We start from the raw sequence: 22,051 nt of genomic DNA, 5'->3' as shown, positions 1-22,051 counted from the left end.
TATTTCGGGCCACTGTTCCAATTTTAGACCATTTCCCCGCCCATTCCCATTCCCATTTCCAAAAACCAACGATAAACAGCAGCGATGAATGGCAGAATGGCACAAAACAAGCAACGATGACGACAATTTGAACTTGAAATGAATTTCGGATTGGGATTGGGATCGGGATTGGGGATTTGAGAATGCTACCCACAAGGCTTATCAGCATAAGCCACACCCGAGCTCAGATCTCTACTCTCTCTCTCTCTCTAGAGCCCACCTTATCTATGGCGGTTCGTTGGCTACAGACAAACAGTTGATCGCGCAGCTTCATCTTGGCTGAACCATGTGGCTTTCTCTGGTGTTGGGTGCCGTGGGCACAGTCCTGGCCCTGGGTCTGTTCAGCTGGCTGCCGCTTTGTCGCCGTAGGCGTCGCATCTGTGAGCTGGCTGAGCTGCTGCCGGGCCCGAAGCCGTGGCCCTTGCTGGGCGATGCCCATCTCTTCTTTGGCCTGAGCCCCGCCGAGGCGTGCCTGATGATGGGCCAGCTGGCCGAGAAGTACGGGGACACGTTCAAGATCCGTCTGGGGCCCTGCTTCAGTGTGATGTTTTTCCATCCCAGCGATGTGGAGCAGGTCCTAAGCAGCACCCAGCTGGTGGACAAGGCGGACGAGTACGATTTTCTTTCGCGTTGGCTCAACGAGGGCCTGCTGGTGAGCACCGGCCGCAAGTGGCACAAGCGACGCAAGATCATCACGCCCGCCTTTCACTTCCGCATCCTCGAGCAGTACGTTGAGATCTTTGACCGGCAGACGCGTCAGTTCGTCTCGAATCTTGAGTTGGCGAGCGGCCACAAGGGCCACAATCGCGTCGACCTGGGCCATGCCGTTCATCTGTGTGCCCTGGATGTCATTTGCGGTGAGTACTGTAGTGCCCCAACCAACTCCCCTGGAGTGGCCCGTCATCCGGCCAGGGGTCTTTCAAAGACACTTGGCCAATGTCCAAATCCAGTCCAGTGGCTCGCCCATAAAAACCTAAAAATTGCTCCACTTCTGATAAGGTATCAGTGGACGCCGGGGTTTATTTGTTTGTTATTACTGGCCCGCTCGCTCGTTCGGTTGGTTAGCCGGTCAACCGATTAGATACTCCACCGCCGATTGGAATCTCCGGTTGGCCGGGGGCGGGGTGCGTTGTCCCCCCCCCCAAGAGCGGATAATCAAAGTTCTCGTTCCTGTCCCATGCCCACACTTAATGTCCACAACAGATTGGGGGCGATTAGTAGTTATTTCGCTGCCGCCGTGTCGAGGAGGAGTACAAAATGTTTCTGTTTTTGGGTGCATTTCTGGCCAGCGGCCTATTTGTGGCCCTACTGGTCTACCAGCTCAAGTTCAAGCGGGTGATTGAGGTGATGAGCTATATGCCGGGCCCGCCGGTGCTGCCGCTGGTGGGGCATGGCCATCACTTCATTGGCAAGCCGCCGCACGAGTTGGTCATGAAGGTAAGCGAGTTCATGAGCAAGTACGCAAAGGACGATACGCTCAAGGTGTGGCTGGGGCCGGAGCTGAATGTGCTGATGGCCAATCCCAAGGATGTGGAGGTGGTGCTGGGCACACTGCGCTTCAACGACAAGGCCGGCGAGTACAAGGCCCTGGAGCCGTGGCTGAAGGAGGGTCTCCTCGTCAGTCGGGGCCGCAAGTGGCACAAGCGACGCAAGATCATCACGCCCGCCTTCCACTTCAAGATTCTTGATCAGTTTGTCGATGTGTTTGAGAGCGGATCGCGAGATCTGCTCCGCAACATGGAAAGGGATCGTCTGGGGCAGGGCCAGACTGGCTTTAACCTCTACGATTGGATCAATCTCTGCACCATGGACACGATTTGTGGTAGGATTTATTATTATTTCTTTGGCCCGAACACACACAAAGTTGTAAACAAACGGTAAAAAGTGCAGAGTGTGTTTTCGCACACTGTCGAGCCACTCGAGCAGTCTGGCAACAGCGTCGTTAACATTTAAAACAACAGACTCGCATGGTACGGCAACGCTGTTCTTTCTCTTGCGCACTTTTACCATTTTTCGTTGCAAATTTAATGTATTTATTTTCGCATTTTAATAAATTTTCAATTTTATACGCTCAGAAACTGCCATGGGCGTCTCCATCAATGCACAGACGAATGCTGACTCCGAGTATGTGCAGGCGGTGAAGACGATATCGATGGTGCTGCACAAGCGGATGTTCAACATATTTTACCGCTTCGACTGGACCTACATGCTGACACCCCTGGCCCGTGCCGAGAAGCGTGCCTTGAACGTGCTGCATGAGTTTACGGAGAAAATCATTGTGCAGCGTCGCGAGGAGCTGATGCGCGGTGGCAACAGGGACGCCGCCGCAGCTGCCACCGATGCGGATGCTGATGTGGGAGCCAAGCGGAAGATGGCCTTCCTGGACATCCTGCTGCAATCGACCGTCGACGAGAAGCCATTGACCAACCTGGACATTCGCGAGGAGGTCGACACATTCATGTTCGAGGGCCACGACACAACCTCCTCGGCGCTCATGTTCTTTTTCTACAACATCGCCACCCATCCGGAGGCGCAGAAGAAGTGCTTCGAGGAGATCAGTTCGGTGATCGGCGAGGACAAAAGCAGCCCGGTCACATACGAGCTGCTCAACAAACTCCACTATGTGGATCTGTGCATCAAGGAGACGCTCCGCATGTACCCATCCGTGCCGCTACTGGGTCGCAGGGTGCTGCAGGAGTGCGAGATAAGTAAGTATCATCCCCCCTGCCCAGGATATGGTCACTGTCCTAACACTCTACATTCCAATCAGATGGCAAACTCATTCCCGCTGGCACAAACATCGGCATCTCGCCCCTTTTCCTGGGTCGCCGCGAGGACCTATTCAGGGAGCCCAACAGCTTCAAGCCGGAGCGCTTCGATGTGGTCACAAGCGCCGAGAAGCTCAATCCCTATGCCTACATACCCTTCTCTGCGGGGCCGCGCAACTGCATTGGGCAAAAGTTTGCCATGCTCGAGATCAAGGCCATTGTCGCCAACGTTCTGCGTCACTACCACATCGACTTTGTCGGCGATACAACGCAGCCGCCAGTCCTCATCGCTGAACTGATCCTACGCACCAAGGATCCGCTAATGTTCAAGCTGCAGGAGCGCGTCTACTAACCATTTACTCTCGTAAATGCTGCCGGCTTTTTTTTTCCTAATTTGTATCTGTAAATATTAATAATGAAACCCCTTGAAGTCTAATGAAATGAAAGCCCCAAATAGCTTGAATTTTGCCACTAGTTTATTTGTAAAGCCAAAAAGGGATAATCTCCCATTATACGAAAGCGGAGAATTTTGGAAAGATAATGGCCGAGAAATAATTCTAAATATATCTGGATATACGTCTGGCTCATCAGGTCACGGTCTGGCATCACTCGTCGCGAATGCAGTCGCCAGGAAACCATTTCCGGACTGCAGGATCTATCTGACTTGAAAACTTGATTGGCGTTTAGAGGATATGCGAACGCTTCTGCAACATCTCACTGATGGCATGACTGAGAGCCTCCAGACTTGGGCCGTCCATCTCTCGAATCAGGCACAGGGCCGACGATAGAAGATTGGAATTGGTGCGCAAGCGACGCAGACCCACAGATGAGGTCCCGGGTGTGCCAAGGATAACTTCGGTTCTGCCAGAGGCCAGCAAGTCGTTTGCGGGCTCATCCGGTGCCGTGCTCTGGCGACGGACAAACGATTCGACGGCTCCCAGCCGCGACTGGGCGAAAAGGAACGCACCTGGGTCGGCAGCTGTGGTTTCAGCCCTAAAACGCGGCATGGTGAACCGATTGAGGGCCGAGAATTCATCCCGATGAAACTAGGAACAGGCGACACGGCTGGACAGGAAAGCGGCAGGGGGTCTGCAAATTCAGAAGGTAACCAGTGGCCGGAGTGATTTTCGAATCTCGTGGACTCCTGGTTGACGGCGGGTATCACGTCCTGGCTATGTTCACGGAGGCAGTCGGGAAGGGCCCTGGCACTCGCGAATCGTCTCTGTTCCCGTGGGGAAGGAACAGATAGGAGGATTTCGTCTTCAGCTGAACATTCTTCGAATGGTGCCAATGGATTCTGGCCGGCTGTGGCTCGAGGTCTGCATTCGCCTTGCATCCGTTCCCTGTCAAAGTTCTCGCCAGAGGCCCTGGCAGCGGTTCCCTTGGGATTGGTAACCGACCTTGGTATCGGGGCTCGGATTTTGCTCTTCGGCGCCGGATACGGCATGCTCTGGAAAGCCGCCGTCTGCTCACTCTCGCACACCTCAACGTCATCCAACTTTGTGACTTGTGGCAGCATGCGTAGCACGCAGGCGCGATAGTTGGCACCTGCGGCTTCCGAGCAGGGGTTCTCGCCCATCGAGAGGCTTCTCAGCCCTTGGGCGTTGCGCAGGTGTTTCAGTTGATCGAAGCTTGGTATCTCGTTGCGTCGCAGGTAGACCTCCTTGAGTCGGAGGCAGTTTTGAAGACTTTCCAGGCTACGGATCTTGTTCACACTGAGGACCAGGACCTCTATTCGCGGCATTCGCTGTAGAATCGATATATCATGCAGATCGATACCACAAGCATTCAGACTGATAACACGGTGAATGTCGGAGACCTTTGACTTTGTCTCCACCATTTGTTCAGTCAGGATAACCATGTTGACTGTTGAAAACCAAAATAAACCAAAACAGAAACCAAATTTTACTGAAAAAGTTACAATAAACTTTTCTAATGAAAGTCACAACATCCCAGGATGGATAGAGAAGGAAGGAAACATTTATGTTTGATTTATTTGTAAATCAGCCTACTTTTTGGTCGTATAAAAACTGCAGTCGAATGAGTAAACGAAGCGTGCCGAGAGATATTCGTAAGAGAGTAACTTACTTCAGTACTTTGTTTTTACTGAACTGGTATTTTGCAGTGCTGTACGATTACAAAACTAGTACAGCTATCGACTGTTATCCCACCACAATCCAGTGGTGCCGCAAAATTCTGGAAGGCTTAAAATCATTTTTTGTAAAAGCTTCTAGGAGAATTCCGATATGGGAAACGCACTATCTACTGAGCGCAACGATGGCTCCAAAAATATTAGGAATGTTCCCGTTTCATTCGACAACAACACTAAACCGCTATCAATCTTAGCGGTTAGCTTTGCTTCCCAGGGGGGAACTGAAATTATTCGCTGTACGTTTAAGCCGTCTCAACCCCAAGCAAGTGCCCCAAGCAACTGCTTTTCAGTTAATCCTTCGAAAGTTTTCTTGAACCCTGAGACCACGGCCCCCCCCCCCCCCCATACGTCCCGCCACCCAAAATGATGTTTTCCAGCAAAACAGAGCCACCAAGCCAGCAAAAGTATATCCGCAAAGTACAACAATCGATTAATTCTGTCCCAGCGCTGCTCCCAGCTGAACGGGGTACCGCCACGGACCTATTTCCGGCTAGTATAGCGGATGTATGTGGCACACACACATGAGCGTAAGCTGCGCGCAAGCGTCTGACGAAAAACAGCTGACGGGTCTGCAATAAATTAAATTTGATTTGAAAGATCAAATCAAATACGTACCTAATACATATGACATATTTATTCTCTATTAGGTATATGTAGTAATCCGATCCGACTGATGTCGACAATAGCTGAGATAGCGTAAAATCGCAGACTGGTTCGCATAGAAGCAGACAGGCGGCAGACATTACATATGTAATATATGTATGTACACTCTATCTGCAAACTCTATGTGTTACAAAGGTCTGTAAAGTAAAAGTAAAGCAAGGGTGTGGCGCAGTTTTTCTTTCTGTTTATTGATGAACGGGATAAAATGGTTAAACCATCCGCAAAAGCATACATATAAACACACACAAATGTATATGGCGAATGGCAAGGCAAAGCAGAAACTGTGGAAATGACAGCAGCATTCTCTACCGCTCACACAGCACTGAGATCCTATTCGAAGCAAAACACCTCTTGTCTCCCTCTTACACACATTGAACCTGACATTCTCATGTGGCTCCGCAGAACCGCAGAGAACCGCTCGAAAAATCACGAAATCGGATAAAAGGGATAGAAGGATTATTTTTCTTTCAGCCGCGTTTGCGGTCGACATGGATTTTTTTGGACGCAAGAACTACAGCGAGGGGAAGACTCCCTTGGAGAATTCAAAGAAGGTAATTAGACAAACTGCGAAACTGTTAATGTACATGTGCATAAATATGTAATTAGAACGTCTCGGCAGATTTCAGAGAGAGTCTCAGAGATTGGACTGGTCAGCCGCCAAATTGAATATAATGCGCAGAAGAATCTCGCTGACGATGATATTAAAAGCTGGATGTGTTATCAGGACAATCTGTCAGCGGAGAATAAGAAGAGAATTAAACACAATGATATCAAACGCTGGGTGTTTTCGCAGAACAAACACTTAAAGCTGGGGTCGAATGAGATGCCCAGCGAAGAGACAATGCTCGATGGTCCCCAAAATGATTATGAGGTCCTGAGGGAGCTCGATGAAGCTGAACGTACCTTAATTGCGCAGGAAAAACTTTTGCTTGGACTTTTGCCTCTCCGGCAGGAAACTTCGTCCTTTGATGCCTATTTCAACATGACATCTTCGAAGGACTGTGACATCAACATGGGTGACCTCAAGTTGAGTGGCGATGACCCTAAGGAAGCTGCTAAGAATCAGCACAAAGGCGGCTGGCATCGCGTTTTGGATGCACCAAAAGTAAGACTACAAATTTGACGATTTGTTCCATAAATTTTTGGCTAACAATCCCCATTCCTTTCGACAGATGGATGGGGAATCTCCCAATATCGGCAAGCCCGTGAAGTATGTGACCCCACTTCCGCCCCCATCGCAATTCGTCCGTCCTAAGGGGTCACCGCTGTTGGCTGGGTGCAAGAAACCAATTATATTGCCTGCAGGATATGATCTGTCAAGCATGCGGAAAATCAAAGATCCCAACCACTGGTCGCTTCGCCCAAACGTTCGCACTGGTGATCACATTTACTAAAGTTTTCTGCCATTTAGCACTGACAATTTACAGTGCACCATACGTACATACATACATATGTAGTATGTCACATGTGGGTCATAATATTCATAATTCATAATATGGTTATTCATAATATCGCAGTATAGCTAAGGAAATGGAAACCGATTGGAAAAGGTTTCATGGTGCGGCCTGCAGATAAAATGCAACAAAATTTTCGAATTTTATTATTATTAACTCAATGCAAGAGCTTCATGGGAGCACATTGATTTATTAATAAATGAATAACTGGACTTCAATAAAACATGTTGAATAGTTTTATGTTATAGTGAGCACTAGCGTACTATATAGAGGTACTAACGCATATATCTCTCGCTATAACTGGTGAGAAAATCTCTGTCCATGTAAATTAGAGCAGCCTACGGAATATCCAAGGCCCATCACCAGTTGTTGAATAGCATTTTTCACATCTCTATTTATGGTTTTTACTGATATATGACAATGTTTATAATATATATTTATGTACGAATATGTAATAGTAAATGTGAAATGTGGAATGTGCCAAGTTGTACATCGCTCAGCAGGGACCAGGCCATTAAACTAAATCTATCTATCTACTGGATCGTTTTATAAAGATCCCTTCGAATATGTCGATCAATTGTGGCGATGCACAGGGCAGGAACTCGACGCCACTGCATCTGGCCGCTGGCTACAATAATTTCGAGTGCGCCGAATATCTGCTGGAGAATGGGGCCTATGCTGAAAGCTTTGTTCATATAAGCCCCTTCCTAGCATTATGCATACACAGAGTACACATATAGTAAATAGTATAGAGGATAAATATAAATATAAAGAGAGGATAACAAAAAAAAAAAACCAAGAGAGAATAGTACAGAGAGTACATAAGATTGGGATAGCATATCGTACATCTCTTTTGGTAGGGGGAGGGAGGGGGCATAATAATAATAATAACAACTAAGGACTATTCCTTATCGACAGACAGGTGGATAAACACAATCACTTTCATAGATATGGTTAAGGGTACGGCTATGGATGGGAATGGATATAGATCGACTGGCATTGGGCCCTACTTCTCTCCGCCAGTGCTCGCTCCCGCGTTGGGTGCCGCTGTGGGCATGCTGCTCTTGCGCTGTGCCTGCGAGATCTGCACAATTCTCGACAGCGGTGAGTGGGTGCTGCTGGTGCTGGGCCTAGTCCCGGCAGGCAGGGGCAGCAGTCGAGTAGCCGACGCCTCGTCCGCCGCTGCGGCGCCTGTGCCTCCTCCTGCCCCAGGGGGCGAGGTGGGCGAGAGTTCGCGGGCCAGCGGCGAGGGACGCAGTGAGAGGCGGCGCTGCAGTGCGGACTGCGAGGGACTGGTGCCTGCTCCCTGCTCGATCAGGCTGGCACCGGGTGGCGGCGCTTGGCCCGGGGGTATCTGCAGGGCCGTGGGCCGGACACTGAAGCGGCGTCGGAACTTGCTAGTGTTCGAGGCCAAAGCTGGAGTCGATGAGGCCGCCCCTTGATTCTGCATCTGATTCTGACCGCTTGCCCGCTCCGTGTAGCTGGGCGGTGGCTCCAGAATCGATCGGCCCGTGCCATTGGGCGACATGGTGCCCACGATGGTGGAGCGACGAGCATACAGACGATTGGCGGCGGCCGCCTGCAGGGAGCGGGTCTGGTCGCCGGCAAAGAGCGAGAGTATGGGCGGCAGCTGGGGTGGATCGAGGCCGGCATTGCCCATCTTGCGTTGCTTTCGGCTGCCCAGCCTGTTGCCACCGCCGGCCGTTGATGATGCCGCCGCCTGCTGCTGCTGCTCATCCAGCACGGCATGTGTGTGGACCACCTCGAGGGCTCGTATGAGATCCGCTATGGTGGTCTGCTCCAGCACGTTCATATCCTTCTCGGAGGTCACCGAGAAGATGCTCGAGCGCCGCGGCGCCCCCATGGATGCCATCGACGAGGACGTTGCCGTGGCCGGGAAGAGGCTGCCCCGTCGGGCTGCCACTGCTGCCATTGCCGCCGATCCCGAGCCGCGCCGCATCTGCATCTGGGACTGGTTCTGGGCCAGGGTCGCCGCCGCTGCTGTGGGCGGATACATACTGCCCCGGCGGCCGGCAATTGCCGGATTCTGGGTGTATATGCTCTCGCGGCGGCGCTTACCAGCTGCCGGCGGACGACGCTGGTACGCGCCACCAGCTCCGGCTCCGGCTCCTGCTGGCAGCGAGGCCTGCTCCGAGTCGTCCAGATGGAAACCCAGGTTGGTCAGGCCGCCGGTGGATGCGAGGCTGCCATTCGAATCGAAGGGCGGCGGCGGCGGACCGCGACCGTTGCGCAGATACGACTGGCTGGAGGCGGCGGTGATCGTATTGTTGTAGTAGTCGAGTGGCCTGCGAGACGGCAGTGCGGTGGCCCCCTCCGGCACCGATACAACGGATAGCTTCCGCTCCAAATCCTGGGAGTGGCGCTTGCGCTGGAAGGGAAACAGCCGACGCAGGCCATCCGGCATCGAGAACTTCTTGACGCGCCCGGCACCGGGAGTCGAGATGTTGCCCCCCTTCTTGAGCTGCTCCTCGATGGCATCCGGCTCCAGGTGCACCATGGAGGAGGCCCCGCCGTTGGCGGCATGGCCCTTGTAGCGATTGTTGAATGCCTCCTGGATCTGCTGGTTGTCCCCACTCCAGGTCCACTCGTTGTGCGAGGGCCGCAGCGGACGCTCGCTCTTCCAGTGCGGGGGATCGATGTTGAAGTCGGAACAGGCGCGGGCCCGCTGGCGACGTGGCGGCTGCTGTGCCGAGAACTCGTTAACCGTCGAGAAAGACCATTCGCTGGCCAGGATCTGTGAGTCAGAGAAGCCATGGTAGCCCCCATAGAGGGCAGGGTCCTCCGTTTCCGCCGCCGGCGGCGGCTTCACAGTGGCCAGAGCACTGACCACCTTTGCCAGCAGATCCGTCGTCTGGCGATATGCCTCCGCCGTCTCGAATGTCTTCTCCCGGTCCAGTTTGCTCAGCTCCGTGTCGGAGCTGGCGTGGATCAACGACACCGCTGCCGCATCCTGGGCTGCTGCCAGATCGGCGCACACGGAGAAGGCACGCTTGCGGCTGGGCAACGGTGCCGGCTCCACACGGTACATGCTCAGATCCGGACAGGAAGCGGAACGCGGCATGGTGTAAGCAAAGTCGATATCCGTGTAGACGGGCTGTCCAATATGGTGGTTGTTGGCCATGCAAAGAGATTGGATTCGATTAGTGTTTGTTTTGGGTTTATGGTGGCATCTGGATCTGGTTTGGATCTGGGCTAGCACTGGGCTCGGGCTCGGACACGGGCTCGTTATGCTCTCTCCTGATACCTGATATTTACTTACGCCTGACCCTCCTCCACCTGCTCTTCTTCTCCTTCTGGATCTTACTAATCTTATTATTCGGCTTCTCTCTATTTCCCTTTCGACAAAACTAGAACAGAGAACATCATCAATATCTTTTGGGTATTATCTAAGCCAGTTTAACGAGTATCTGCCGCTTAGTAAAAACATCAAGATTTCAGCCCAAACTAACAGACGGCATTGCTTAACCTATGATTACTCCCCTTTTTAGTTTATTTTTTTATATTTTTGTGTTAGGTGCTCCCATGTATTAGTTCCATAAAGCCTTAAAAATATACAATCTCCAGCAGTCATATGTTCCCCAGTATTTGCTGCACAAATATCCCATAAGTGAACGGACACAAGCAGCGACCATTCGCCTCGAGTGAACTTCCATTTTTCTTATGGGAGTTATGAAAGCAAAAAAATGGTATTACAAAAAGAAGAACAAAATGTCTTGCTTTAAATTAATTAAGTTTTAAGAATTAATAAAAAAAAAAAGGATATGAAAAATATATTTTAAATGAATTTGAATTTGTTGTTCCCTTTGGACCTATCGGTAAAAGAAAACAGCAGGGGATCCATGGATCGAAAATACATCAAATATTATAGGAGAAAATACAATCAGATATATGTTATATAATAAATAACTGTTGGAAAACAGAAAATCAGCTGGAAAATCAGCGGACACTCACGCGTAAGCGTCGGAATTGATACAATCCAATGGAATATCAGCTGTGATTGAACTTATTTAAAAACCCTTTTAAATATAAAATTTAATATTAAATGATCATCCGTCTGACATTGATATGTAATTGATTGATTGGATGATTGTGTTTAGCCCAATTTTAGTAGGTTTCTTATATGGGGATTCCTTATGGTTAAAGTCAGAATTGTTACAGCTCCCCAAATGATTAGTTTATTTGCCTTTGCAAGCAGTGCTAGCCCATATATGATTGATTGATTGATCTGTTTGCGGGTATCTACAATATATACCTTCACTTTGAGGATATAGAGCTCGTTGAGCATGCGCCTGAGGTAGCCAACATCCTTGGTGACGCCCGTCCAGATGCGGTTCTGCGTGGCCTTCAGATTGGAGGACAGCTGCTGCTCCAGATGCGCCAGCTTCTGGCTCTGCAGACCTCTGTGTTTGTATGATGGATTGGATGTATATGTCGATTTTATATTGGGAATGGGGGGTTGTGTCACCAGTTATTAGGAGATAAAGATAGATAATACGTTAGGGCGCATGCAAACGACAAATAACACAACACAACGAACGACATGCGATGTGCGGAGATTCCTGATCCTGGCACTTACCGAGTGATGAATGTCATGATCATGACCAGATATCCCAGCGAGAAGATAAACCAAACGATGACAAAGATCTGATAGACCACAAACCAGCCGCCAAATTCACGCGGCTATTCGACCGAAATCAAAGAGAGAAAATTAAGGTTTGTTCACTGATCTCCCAGAGCAACACTACTTACCTGATTGGGCCCAAAGGTGGGCACATAGTCGCCAAATCCAATGGTTGTGGTCGTCACATAGCTGTAGTACAACGAAATGGAATACGGCCAGTTCTCGAAGTAGGTAAACACCCACGAGGGCAGCAGCAGGAACAGGGCTATGCCCGGTACCAATGCAATCACCACCGTGGTGATCAGACCCAGCTGCGGCGGCACATAGTGCATGTCCGTGGTCATCTTGTACTTCTTGTACCTTCGATAGATGGCCTCAAACTAACAAATATATGAAAGATATCTATCATCATCATCTTCCATTCGATCCAGATCCAGATCGAGTTTGAGATCGAGATCCAAGTCCACTCACCGTTCGTCCAAAGTACTCGCCCAGGCCGGCAAAGAGTATGCCATTGACGGGTATACCGATCACCGAGTACGCAATCATGATCATGCGACCCGCAAATGTGGTCGGCGATATGTTGCCATAGCCCACCGTCGAGCAGACGGTGAACGCAAAGAAGAAGGCATGGTAGAAGGTCCACGTAAAGGGTATCTCATACTCATCCTTCTCGACATCCGTCACCGGCTTGCCGCAGTACTCCGATATCCGTTCGAGTATCTCGTTCTGTGTGCTCACATTCTTATCGGACAGCTCTTCCACCAGATATGCTGCAACAATAACCACACAAAACTCAATCAAGCGTGAAATCAAATCAAATCAAATCAAATTTAATTTGTTCTACGATCCAATCCGAACCGATCCGATCCGGAAGTAAATGTGCGGGCGGATCGCTCTATCGCTCAGAGCTCTTCCGCCATCCGCCGGGAACAATGGGCACAAAAAAAGAGGCCGAAATCCAAATTGATTCCGATGTCAACGTGTGATGGGGCTGCCACTGCCGCTTAACGCTTAACCCTGGCCCCCAAAAACGTGGGACGTGGTCGTTGGATCGTCAGCGTGCGACATTTTACACTAGACCCCGTGTAGATCCCCACAATTGTAACGCTGGCAGGGGGCATGATGTCACCAGTGCGACTGCCCTGCTCTTTGGCTGATTGAAATGCGCTCGCTGTCTATCTGACCCGGATGAACCCCCGGGGCCCGGCCCTGGGGGAATGTCATCAGTTTGCCATTCGTGCCGCTCATTGAGAGATTAACGATCTGATCTTGTGATCGTGTGGCCACTGCCGTTCTACCGTAGAGCACATAATATTAGGATATGTTTGTGCTATTTTTTGGTAATCAATGAAACGATCGATCAATGGGAAAAATCGATAGAACAAGCGATGTAGCGATTATCGTTTCAGTGATCGTTTCATTGTTAATTAATTGAATTTGTTTAAGTCATTGGATCACTGGAAAAATTCCAGAAAGATCATCTAGGATCTTTTACAATCGATTGAATGATTGCATCTGACGGGTGGTTGATTCTTGACCTTGTGATCCCCTTAATCGATGATTAGAGATTTCTCGGCTTGAATCAACAATAAGACTCGTGATCGGCTCGGGATCAACTCGGGATCGGGATTGATTTGGCCATACCTAACCTTTATAGTTCAACACACTCCACTCTCGAGGGGCATGGGGCATGGGTCAGGGGGCATCACACGGCTGATTGTCCAAGTGCACGGCGGCTGCAATCATTCAATGAACGACCGCCCGGTAATCTTTTAACGAATTGCATAATTCAATAAATGCGTCCGGGGATGCACTCGCAGATGCAGAAAGCAACAAAGGGATTTTTGTAGTGGAGATCTGGCAATGGGACACAACAGCCACTCCCGGCCTGTCACTCTTCTCGCTGAAGCTTTCAGATCCAATCTGTTGATCACAACGGGACGCAATTGGGGGCAATTCAGATATTAACAGCAAGTGCATTATATATCCGCCATATAGTTCTGGTGCCGGGTGGCGGGTGCTGGCTGCACAAGCTGCCATACAATTTAATCGGCTTTTGTGGGTAGTCAGCAGTCCCCGCACTGGATCTTGATTGCCGGCAATTTGTTCATAGAAGTCGATCATTATCTTGATTTCTTGCTCTTGCCTCAGAGAAGTCCTCGCCATTGCCTTTGCCTTTGGCTTTGCCATTGCCTCGACTGCGAGGGCGTTTGAATCTGATTATCGCGGCAGTGCAGTGATTGCAGTCCGACTACACAGCCCGGAAAAAAGTTTGTGGCAAGCAAATTGATAAATTAATTTAATTAACGCTTGCACCCTCAAGCAGTCTACGAACTCAAGTATCTGCAGTCCAGAGTGCATCCATCATCATCCCGTTTCGAGGTGGAGATCGAGGTCAAAGATGCTCTGTGGCTGCAGCAGCGTGAATGCAAACGCTCATGCTGTGTGTCCGTTCGTTTATGGAAAATTTGTATAACGAATCAACTATAGAAGAGAGAGGGGTACCATGGGGATATATTTTATACGGATCTTATTTTCCTATATGGATCCCTGATTCACGCTTCCTCACTGTTTTAAGATCAAATATGACTGATAAATAAACTATTTAAGTTGCATAAATAATTCCCTCAACGGAAGATTTGTTTTAATCACATTTTTGGGCTACCAATCCGAATTAAATTTATGCTACCTTTCGAAGAGGAATACTTAATATCGTGTCTCCCCCAGGGGGTCCCCTGCTGCTCTAATCTGAACTATCACCACCAACACCCTCTATGCCGCTGGAGACGATACTTGAAAGTCATAGAGACACAAAAGTCGCATGGTCGTAGTCACAGTCATAGTCATAGCCACAGTCTTAACGATCGTGCGGTTCAAGTGTTTATTTTTTCAGTCGTTGGAGTGATTAAGGCTAACGTTTGTCCAGAGGCCCAGTGAGCCAGTGGCTTTGGGGCTACTTATGTACATACATACATATGTATGTGATAAAATAAAAAGCCATGTCCAATACGTTGGATACTTTGGGGATTAGTTGGGGGTTTTTGCTGGATACTCGTATCAGGGCAAAAAAGGAAACCCTTGACAGTTCGTTACACCACATCGTGCGACCTTCACTTTATGGCCGAGAATCAAGACCGTGCATCAGGTATCCGTGATCCGATGCGATCCGATCTGATTTGATTCGATCCACAGACACGTCTTGGGTCGATGGTTACTAATTAGAGCGTTTATGGGTTATTTATTTGCATAATTAACACATTTTATGGGCCGTTTAAATTCGAATTTAATGCAATTTAAGAGCCATACAAATACAAACATAAAAAAATACACAAATAAATACATACATACATGCATAAATATGTATGTGTGTATGTACACCCCCCGAGTCTAGAATGCGGCTCGATTTAGCGTCTAAATATGGTTGAATGGTCTCATGTATCCAATAATACCACTCGCTCGTCGGGCGTCGTGTGTGTAGAGGTCGCATTATTGCCCCCAGACTTGTGGTGTCATAAAGCAGCTAACACTTTCCTCCCAACATTTACGCACGTTTTGCCACACAGAAATTAGACCGAATTCAGGTGATTATTTCTTACTATAGTAAAGTCCGCCCCACCGACCGAGGGGTACTGCCGCATGATGCGCCAAATGTATTAACACTTACATAACTAAATAGCTGTATAGTCTAATCTACTTACATGTGTATATAACTATCTATATTCACTCTGTTTCATTCATCTTTTGTAATAAATTATCTTCTCTTTAAATATAATTCTTCAGAAAATTCTCAACTTTTCACCTCGTGATTTTCTTTTAAGATTTTTTTCTTGCCTCACATTTGTCAAAGCCTTTGATAAAATATCTATACTATAAATTTTTAGAAAAAATCTGTGTATTATCTCCGCAAAGCATGCACCGAATTGCATGCAGTTTTTTTTTTATATGCAGGAAGCGCGCGGGTCTGCTAGTCTTGTATAAAAATCAATAATATATCCCATTCATCAAGGGCACGTCCGTACTCAACTCGACTCGAAATCCGCAAGCGAATGCACCAATGAAGAATCTTAGAGAAAACAACATAAAGGTCGCGTACATAACGTGGCACATTTAAACATCAGCTCGCATTTTGCTGATAGGGGGCTTTTGTTTTGGTTCTTGGTCTGCTCCCAATGGCAAAAAGCCTGATCAAGGAGATATGTCCTAAAATGGTACCTCTTCAGTACCCAAGGGAAATCTAAAATCTAGTACGTGCGGGCGAATTTCGTGGCAGACTATTTATCACATAGTATGTATATGTACATACATTCTTTGCCATCAAACGATCACGAGGCTTATGGCTAACGGCTTATGTCTAGGTTACTCTTTTTTTTTTATATCTCACCATGGATCACCACGCGCTCCTCGCGGCTCTCATTGCGCGCCTGCCTTTCCTCGCCGTGCTCGATGTGATAGTAGATGGCAGCCCCGAGCATCAGATACGAAATGTAGAAGATCAGCAGGAGTATCCATCGATTGGGCGACATGTCGTCGTCGCTCTATCTGTCTGCAATGTAGAGAATGGGAGAACCCGTACGTTGATGTATGGATCTATGTATGTATAATCTACCACAATGATGATGCGTTTGCCCAGGTTAGGGAATGGAAATCGAAGGGGTGGTTCCTTCTTGTTCTTGTCGTTATTTATGGTTGTATCTCGCTGCTAATCGAAGTCTGATTGCGATTGCTCCCAAGTGCCTTTGGCCAATTGTTGTCTCTCTATATGTACGATTATACACATATGTATGTATTCTGACGAATGCAGATACGAGGCACATACGCTACTCCAAAACATGCAGATCTTATGAGTTTTCTGTGTCCCACCCCAAGGACACATCTCACTCTATAATAAAAACATCTTCGCTGCCTCAGTGATCAGTTGTGAAGGTGGATCCCTCTTTGAAGCATTTATGGAAGGGATATTTGCATTTCGTTGCAACCGCATTGGTGGACACAAAAAACAAAAAGCACGCGCTGCCCATCGCTTGTCAAGCGATCGGGGGCATGCTCCCTGCCTTCCATCGTCTGGGCGCTACGTCATCGCTCTTCTAGCGTTTACACCTATTGACACTTCTAATCATATCGCAACAGGCAAGCAGTCGGACGGGCAGCCATGCAGGCAGGCAGACGGGCAAGGTACTACTACTGCTAATTTCCACAATTTCTCGCATTGCAAAGTAGTCCGCTCTACCGATTAGCAACACAGCCACAGCGACGTCTCCCCCAACATCTTGGAACTCTGTTATCTCTATGTATATGCATGTATTTATATATAGGGGGTTCTGGGGGGGAGGTTGCTGCAGCTCTTGTGAGTGTCACAAATAGCGCATGTGAATGCAAAATAACAATAGTTGACAAACCAAACCCAAATGATCCAAATGAAACAACCAAAATATCGGTACGGATCTTCAGGTGTGTCAAGATTTAGTCACAGTCTCTCCACAGAATAGTACGAGAATGTGGTAGTATCTTTTTGGTGGTCTTCTATTGTCGGAAGTCGTGCACACTCGACACTTCTTACAATACCATAAAGATAATAAAACTCGGGGCTGGCATGTTCGGCCCTAATGAGATCTAATGTTGGGGTAGTTCAGTGTGTGGTGTGGACTTTAGGCGCCGCAAGGAATCCCCTCCCCATTCGTGCTGCTTTCTGCGAAAGAACTGACTAATCTCTTCTACAAGCAGCACATTCGGGTATCGAATGACGTTGATACGCTGTATAAATATCCCATAAGCGAACGGAAACTTTCGTTACGCGTGACACAAACAGAGACCATTCGCTACGACAGCTTCGCCAAAGCTGTGGCAAAACTATCAAACATTTTTGATTTTAGGTAGTTCAAATATTATGGCAAACATTCTATCCAGTCTTTGGTGGAAATATTTTGCTGAAAATCAAATGGGGCGAATATGAAGTGCTCTGAGTGGAACAACTGTTCTGTGCGGGGGTTCTGCTTTCTATATAGTATGATGTTCTATTGCCAACAACTTCTCATTACACGCTTGATTACATTCGCATTCGACAAATGCGAATTGTTAATGTCAAGTGCGGGTGCGGGTGCGGGTGCGGGTGGGAGGGGGATCGCTGATAAGCGCTGGGCTGCTTCGAGTGCGAGAATTCGACTCTGCAATAGATTTAATTATTATTATCGTCGTTCTTAATGTATAACTTCTATTAAATTATCTATGAAATACTCGCAAGTTTTCTTTGCCCGCTGCCCAAAAACCCGTCTCGCAAATGTCGTGACGCGCGTTCAATGGAAGTCTCCCCTTTTTTTTTTTTTTGCATTTATTATACGAGTATTTCCTCTATTTTATGTATTTATTTATTCCGAGCAAACATTTCGATGACGATGTTTTTTGGTGGGCTTGCCCTCGCACAAAAAAAAATTCTTTGGAATGGAAATTTCTGGCCAGCGATAGGAGGGATTTTTATGCGACTCTTCCTGGATATTTGTGACTTTTTGCAGATCCAGAAGTAGACTGGTTGTATGGTTTTGCACTCGCCCACGCCCCGCCCACGCCCACGCCCTGTTGCTCCCTATCAATAAAAAGAAACCATAAAATGGACCCAATCTTTATCAGAGCCGATCCCACAAGCACAGCCGAATGGCAATAAACACTCGATGATCATGTAAATGAATTTAATCAATATTTGACGTCAAGTGAAGACAACGGCAGACAACAGAACATTTAATATGATAATAAAAGTGTTTACTAATTGATAACCCACAGCACAGAGATGCCATTTTATGAGTGGCAGCGTAGCGGCAGCCAAGGATAAGGCATGTGGCACGATCCATCCGCTGATCCTATCCGTCTTTCTGCTCTGTTGCTGATCTCAGTGCCTGGCCTGGCCTGGCCTGCCACTGAGCCTGCCCCTCAGTGCTGCTACGTGCAGAAAGCGAGCTATCTAGCTCTCTTTTACGGTTGGCGGCGTATTATGTATGTGGAACACAAAATTAATAAATATAAAAATATTTACATATATCTCGGACGCTAAATAGTCGTATAATCAATAGTAAATAGCAGCAACTGCAAAATGAACACGTTTAGTAAATAATCAGAACAAAAGTCGGTTGTCGTCAGGCGTCGAGCGTCGAGCAGTCCAAGCTATCGAGCAGACCCCAGTCACCAGTTCGCCAGCTACCCAGTTCCCAGTGCAGCCCCGTTGTGACTCTCCGAGACACTCCTCCCTCATCACTCAAGAAAGGAATAAGAATCGCATGCATTGTGCCCTGGAAATATTGAATGGCATTTCCAAGGGAACTCTCCAGCCCCCAATCCCATTCGCCCTATTAGTGCTAATGATGATATTGTTTTACAACTAGTACTATATTTATATACATATGTACATATATAGTAAAGTATAGTATAGTATGGTATATTTGTGCGCAGCGGCAAGAGATGATTAATTGAATTTCGATCTATCAGTGTCTCTCCTGTCTCGTCAGCGTCGTCGTCTACGGGTGCGTCTCTTCCTCTGCGGCTGATAAGACTACGTCAGAGCCAAGAACATTACATGACAATTAAAAAATGTTAGGCGACACCACACACTATATTGGCTATTAATTGGGTGAAAACCCCATAGATTCAGCCATTCAGATGGATCCCCAAATATCCGTGTTCTTCTGCCATTGGACTAAGAAGAGCAAGAGTATCAAAGAAGGGCATTTAACGGTTTACTGATTATTATTTATGCACTTGCTATGGAGAATCTAAAAGGATTCACCCTCCAATCGCCTCTAGGTGAATCCACCCATAATAGCCCACCCACCGACTGATTGAAACGGGGGGGGATTCAGTGTCAGAGCCAGAGTCGTGCTTTTTTTTATTATTTTTTTTTATAAACAAATGCCTTAAGCAGTTTGTTGGCCAAATGATGGATGAAGTTTTTGGGGCGCCTAAGACGCCTTGATCGCCTGCTCAATCGGTTGATCGATAGCGTTTAACCGTTACTCTAGCTAACGGTTACCGTGCCTCCTCTTCCGTCAACTCTTTCCGTTCAGCTTTTCAGTTTCAGCTGTTTCAGATCGTCGGTTGAACAACACACACTTTTGCGTATTAAACAATTTTCGTTAATTAAATGCATTCAGCGGATCGTTCATTCATGGAACAGGCTAAATCTTGCCCAATGGAAGAGGGAATCGAATCAGATTGGATTATACATAATGTATGTACATATGCACAGACAGTCTGTCTGAATTAGAGCGCACCTGAATCGAGAGATCGCTGAAATTGGGGCCTAAACTTCTCTCTCTCTCTCTCTCGCTCTGGTGCAATCGTTTCCGCATTGTCTGGCCTGATCCCGACAATCTCAATATTTGTCCACAATTTCGATTGCTGTCCCACTGAGATAGGGTTCGGGACACCGAAGAGACAAAAACACACACGAGTATTACCGGACCATCAGCATTATTGATCAGCGATAATGTCTGCACTTCTCTGAACTTTTTTATTGTTTTTGTTTACCCATATTCACATCATTCTTTTGATAATTGTCCGCTGCACCCATTATTTTTCAGTATGATATGTCCAACGAACGAACACCTTCGATTCCACATCCCTAACCTTTGAGGCCCACTGTCGTGGACCAGGACACACACACATACAAACATACACATTTATTCACATATACCCACCACTCAGGAATTTTTGAATGTTTGTGTGTTTGAAGCAGACGAAAAAAAACAACTGCACTTTTTGTTCCCTCTTTCTGCTTTACCGTTACTTTTGCGTTAACCGTTTCTTTGCAATATTTCGCGCGATCTTACTCCCTCTCCGTCTCCTTGTGCCTTTCTTTTCGCTAACTCCGCGAGTGGAAATCGCGACACACACTAGACAAACGGGGACACACACAACACACGTATCAGCGGGAGGAGCAATAAGTACCACAAAAAAAAACAACAAAATTCCACAAAAATTGCGGGAGCGAACGATCGCGAGCAGGACCGTTACCGTTAAGCGGCGCACGCTGAATTGAAGCACTGCAGGCTATGGGTTGACACTTTTTGTTAACGGTGACGGTGACGACGGTGACGTCGATTTGATTTAAATGAAAATTCTCCCCAGCTCACGTCTATTCCCCAGCAGTCACTGCCACTGTCGCAGAGCTGCTGCTGCGCTGCCTGCTGCTCTGTCCGGGTGCGGCAACGGCAACGCAACGCTCTGATTTCGGCGACTGTTTCAGCACGGGCTTCGATCTTCAAAGCTCAGATTTTTGGCTCAGTTCTCTCATAGGAGATTTCACTCGGAGCTCGGGATTGATGGCTTGGCTCTTGGCTGCGGGGATGAGATGAGATCGGTTCGGTGGAGGAGCCCGATACTGCACAGCCCCAGACGACCCGATTGTCGTTACGACACGTTACGCGTTACGTCCATCATATGACTGTCGTCGGGTTAAATCAGAAACCAAATCGCAGAGAGAGCCGAGCTGCACTCGAAAATCAAAAGTAGAGCAGAAAGAATCGCACAGAACACAGAACGAACACGAAAAACGCAACGAAAGCGAACACGATTATTTTTCCACCTCCTTTAACTGCCGAATCGCACTCGGGGCATGTGCCTTCGTGTATGTACATATGTACGCATGTGTGTGTTTTGTTTTTTTGCTCCGACGATCTCTAATCCAGCGCTTCACTCACTTTGCGGCAAAAGACAAGACAAGAAATCACTCAAGACGTCGACGCTGCCCGCCGTTGGCTTCGCGGCGGCTCCGCTTTTGAGTGTTTGTGTTTGTGCGAATCCGATTAGTTTATAGGGCGGGGAAGAAGGAGGGCCAGGGCCAGCAGCAGCAGCGCAGTGCTCCCCTCCCTCTTGCCGTACCTTCTCCTCTCTGACGATCGCTCCACATCCCAGCCCTTCCTCGTCCCGCCCCATCACACGGGTACGGTACCAACTAAAACTAAATCAACTTTAAATGCCGATCGACAAAAGGCAACTACGAAAATCGTTAGCACAGTTCAGGCCCACTCTCCGCCCGCACTACGCCACCTCCCCCTTATGTCAACAGGGAACATCAAATGGGGGAGGCAGCACAGTGGGACAAATTATAATTCTTGCGTTCAGTTATTTCAATTATCCATTTATTTGTAACCCTATAAAGGTTAATGAAAATTTTTACTTAATTAATACATAAATACTTAGTGATGTGATCCTATTTCGTCTACAGTGAAGCCCTTTTTTGGGATACATTAATTTTTTAGTTCTCAAATTCTATGTACTGAGAATTCACACAAGAATTAACTTCCTTTTTTTTACCAATCTTTCATAAGAATTGGATTTTCAGCTAGCA

At 47.8% G+C, this 22,051-nt stretch overlaps 4 protein-coding genes across 7 annotated transcripts; 2 read left to right on the top strand and 2 right to left on the bottom strand.

The window, feature by feature from the left end:
* Positions 1 to 288: 288 nt before the first annotated feature.
* LOC111081015 (cytochrome P450 4d1) lies at positions 289 to 3,266 on the top strand. Of its 2 annotated transcripts, none has more exons than XM_022376927.2 (3): positions 289 to 896; positions 2,115 to 2,747; positions 2,810 to 3,266. In XM_022376927.2, exons 1-3 carry the CDS (start codon positions 326 to 328, stop codon positions 3,157 to 3,159), a joined length of 1,554 nt encoding a protein of 517 aa, XP_022232619.2. In that variant the 5' UTR covers positions 289 to 325; the 3' UTR covers positions 3,160 to 3,266. The 2 variants fall into 2 exon arrangements, with proteins under 2 accessions (XP_022232619.2, XP_022232620.2); XM_022376928.2 differs by lacking the exon at positions 289 to 896 and adding an exon at positions 1,257 to 1,861.
* On the bottom strand, positions 3,262 to 4,786 carry LOC111081016 (cilia- and flagella-associated protein 410). Its single transcript, XM_022376929.2, has one exon. The coding sequence runs from the start codon at positions 4,666 to 4,668 to the stop codon at positions 3,574 to 3,576; it is 1,095 nt and encodes a 364-aa protein (XP_022232621.2). The 5' UTR covers positions 4,669 to 4,786; the 3' UTR covers positions 3,262 to 3,573.
* Positions 4,787 to 6,196: 1,410 nt separating this feature from the next.
* Positions 6,197 to 7,435, top strand: LOC111081017. The gene is made up of 2 exons (XM_022376930.2): positions 6,197 to 6,727; positions 6,795 to 7,435. Exons 1-2 carry the CDS (start codon positions 6,335 to 6,337, stop codon positions 7,014 to 7,016), a joined length of 615 nt encoding a protein of 204 aa, XP_022232622.2. The 5' UTR covers positions 6,197 to 6,334; the 3' UTR covers positions 7,017 to 7,435.
* A 521-nt stretch (positions 7,436 to 7,956) lies between these two features.
* On the bottom strand, positions 7,957 to 21,159 carry LOC111081014 (open rectifier potassium channel protein 1). 3 transcript variants are annotated; one of them, XM_022376923.2, is made up of 7 exons: positions 20,400 to 21,159; positions 16,103 to 16,264; positions 12,190 to 12,491; positions 11,847 to 12,098; positions 11,674 to 11,777; positions 11,350 to 11,497; positions 7,957 to 10,191 (listed from the first exon to the last, which is right to left on the bottom strand). In XM_022376923.2, the coding sequence occupies exons 2-7, from the start codon at positions 16,242 to 16,244 to the stop codon at positions 8,083 to 8,085; spliced, it is 3,057 nt and encodes a 1,018-aa protein (XP_022232615.2). In that variant the 5' UTR covers positions 16,245 to 16,264; positions 20,400 to 21,159; the 3' UTR covers positions 7,957 to 8,082. The 3 variants fall into 3 exon arrangements, with proteins under 3 accessions (XP_022232615.2, XP_022232618.2, XP_022232617.2); XM_022376926.2 differs by lacking the exon at positions 11,350 to 11,497 and adding an exon at positions 10,357 to 10,444; XM_022376925.2 differs by lacking the exon at positions 20,400 to 21,159 and having other exon boundaries at positions 16,103 to 16,294.
* Between the last annotated feature and the right edge of the window lie 892 nt (positions 21,160 to 22,051).

This window comes from Drosophila obscura, unplaced genomic scaffold (assembly GCF_018151105.1).
Source record: "Drosophila obscura isolate BZ-5 IFL unplaced genomic scaffold, ASM1815110v1 contig_97, whole genome shotgun sequence".
Lineage (NCBI taxonomy): Eukaryota > Metazoa > Arthropoda > Insecta > Diptera > Drosophilidae > Drosophila > Drosophila obscura.
The sequence above is the reverse complement of the archived record's forward strand: the minus strand, read 5'-3'. Positions and strand labels throughout refer to the sequence as shown.